The sequence below is a fragment of the Salarias fasciatus genome, chromosome 12, assembly GCF_902148845.1.
Source record: "Salarias fasciatus chromosome 12, fSalaFa1.1, whole genome shotgun sequence".
Classification (NCBI taxonomy): domain Eukaryota; kingdom Metazoa; phylum Chordata; class Actinopteri; order Blenniiformes; family Blenniidae; genus Salarias; species Salarias fasciatus.
The window spans coordinates 29,513,450-29,516,384 of NC_043756.1; the positions used below are offsets into that span (position 1 = coordinate 29,513,450).

General features: G+C 45.5%; 1 protein-coding gene across 1 annotated transcript in view; it reads left to right on the top strand.

The window, feature by feature from the left end:
- ankrd34bb (ankyrin repeat domain 34Bb) overlaps window positions 1-2,574 on the top strand; it is an 11,576-nt gene extending 9,002 nt beyond the window's left edge. The window contains exon 2 of the mRNA XM_030104639.1: window positions 1,004-2,574. Coding sequence (XP_029960499.1) covers window positions 1,004-2,501 — 1,498 coding nt within the window. The 3' untranslated portion in view covers window positions 2,502-2,574. The remainder of the gene's footprint in view (window positions 1-1,003) is intronic.
- Window positions 2,575-2,935: the final 361 nt, after the last annotated feature.

Here is a 2,935-nt window from a genome sequence, read left to right on the forward strand (position 1 = left end):
TCACTACGCTGTGAAATATTAATGCAAAATTACGAGATTGAGTTGTTTATGCGAAGATTGCTAAGATGGAACTACTTACTAACATGGCGTCTGGGCGTAGTGATTTCAAAAGAAAAAGTAGTTCCCAGTATTTGCTTCAGTGTCGTAACGCTACAATATTATTTGTTGGTGTTCCACAGCGTAGTGAATGTGCGGATTATAACGTGTCCACCAAAGTGTTTTGGGGTTGTTGGATTGTGTATTTGATGAGTTTGACGAGGGGAACAAAAATACCATCCACTTCCATTATGTCCGTCCCGAAAACCTTCCCCGACTCGCCTCTGAATAAACAACAGCTCGCCCTCACAGAAAAAGTAAGTATGCTGTTCGAAATGACTAAGGAATTGCGCTAAATGGGCCAATTTGCCAAAATGTTGAAGTATGGCTTTAAGGGTTACTGAATCCTAGCTAACTATGGGCAAAGGCAGGGTAGAAACAGAGGGACAGAATAGGTATAATTTAAGGTCAACACTTAACATCACATGCGTGCGTTTAGAATGTGGGAGTCTGAGAGAGAAGTGGAGACAGAATGAGACGGAAAGATTTTAATTCAATAACCTCAATGAGGCCAGAATTGCCCTCAACAACTACTTTCTCTTTGTCTTCTGTACTGAGCCCACTGTTAGCTTTAGCATTATCCAAAGCTATTTGTCCCAGTGAGCAGCTGCTATGCAGAATAATCCTGAACACTGGTAGTAGCATGAACAATGTTCCACTGCAAAAAAGTATTAGCAAAAGCATTAGCCTGTATCCACTCTTGCTATGATGAGCATTAGTCATGGTTATCATCTCTGTCTACAGAGCTGTCTGCATTTTGGCAATTTATCAGCTGTTTTGTTCCTGATTTTTTTTTTTTTCAAGAAGAAGTAAATTCCATATTATCGAGCATCTTTCTTCTTCTAACTGATGTAATGTCATCTAACATTGAGATTGTTGGTCATCTTCTTAATCTTTCTTCTCATAGGTACCTTCTGGAGAATGGTGCCGATCCAAACATTCAAGATAAGACAGGGAAAACTGCTCTGATGCATGCCTGCCTCGAGCAAACGGGGGCCGAAATCCTGTCTCTGCTTCTGAGCAGCGGTGCAGATCCAACGTTAGAGGATCATTCAGGTTTATCAGCGTTGGTTTATGCCGTGAATTCTGGTAACAGGGATATACTTAGTGTCCTGCTGGATGCCTGTAAAGCAAAGGGTAAGGAGGTCATCATTATCACTACCAACAAACTCCCTTCTGGCCATCAGATGACCAAGCAGTACCTGAATGTTCCTCCACCTCCTGACCTGGAGGAGCGTCTGCATTTCACACCAGCCTCTTGTTACACGCCACCATATGAGTACCAGCTACGGACTCCTCCACAGGGCTCATCGGCAGCTGCTTCTCCCCAACCTGGCAGCCCCCTCCTTGGCCTCAGGGAGCCCCAGTGTTTAGGCTTTGGGTCAAACCTGGTCACTTCTCGACCAGGCTCTCCAATCCAACAGCCCAGTCCTTTACGTGTTCCCAGTGTGGATAAGCGACTGAATCTTCACAGGCTACCTTCAGAACAATGGTCCAAAAGTCCTTCTCTGCTTCTCCAGCAGAGTCAGGCCTCTTCCCTGACCGAGGAGCCAATGGAAATCACTCCGGAGGAGGAGTTGTCCTTCAGAATCAATAGCCTAGCTATCCAAGGCAGACCCCCAGCTGTTTCCCGCCACCACAGCATGGACGTCAAAGACTCAACTGGGCTTCTCAAAGCACTGGAGAACATGTCAGCAAACGAGAACAAGGGTGGAAGTGTGAGAAGAGTTTTTGGCAGAAAGATGTCATACGACAGTGTTGCCAGTTCACTGTATTCTGCTTCACACCCCAACCTTCATCAGGACAGTCTCCCCTTCCCTCATGAGTCCAGCGCGGTGGACAAGGACTCCTCTGATTGTCTGAGACAGTTAAATGTGTCCAGTCTTCAAAATGTGGTGCGTCGACGAAACATTGGTTTTGACCACTACAGTTCTGACTCTCAGTTACTGCAGTTAGGCTGCCGGGAAAAAACTTCGAAGCATAGCAGCGGCGTGGGATCGGGACCAGAGAAGCACAAGCTGGTCGCCAGCAAATCCTCCACTCTGTCTGAATCCAGGGAGTCTCTGGAGAGCTCCATGCAGAGACGAAGTGCTGCCGGGCTGGAACGCAGAGGCTCCGGAGCCCTGCTCCTGGATCACATCGCCCACACTCGCCCTGGATATCTCCCTCCTCTGAACCCTCATGCTCCTATACCGGATATAGGGGTCAGTTCTAGCTGCTCCTACCCTTTGACTGGAAGTACCAAGACAATAAACAATGTTCTTACAGGCTCAAAAGCTATTCTACCTTGTGCGCCCGCTTTTCCTCGGGATCTGAAATCTCAGAAAATGCTGTGGAGACGCCACTCGATGCAGAGTGAGCAGATAAAACAACTGGCCAACTTCCAGGAAACCTTTGGTCATTAGAATAAAACACGTCTATCAGGGTAAAAATGCATGTTACCAGTATCCTACATGGCTGTACTTTTGTCCTTCACACTGATGCCTGCTCATTGCTTCAGAGTTTGTGTTGATGTGCTATTTTCTGACTTTTAATTCATGAACTTCATGTCATGCAAACCACAGGGAGCATTTGAGTGCTACATGATCAAGAATAAAGTTTTGTCAAACTAAAAGCTTGTTTATATCATGACATTTGTCCAGAGCAGCTACAGCCTATATCTAACAAAGAGAAATACATAAACCTTTTGAGATTTTCTATAACATCTGATTTGAATTTGAATAGGTGGTCATAGATGTGGGACAGGTAGTTGTTCACGTCTTTTCTCATCTTGGAGGACCTTTTCCAGATGGTCTTCTAGTTCCTGCTTTGGAATTTTCAGGGTTCCATTTTTTTCCTT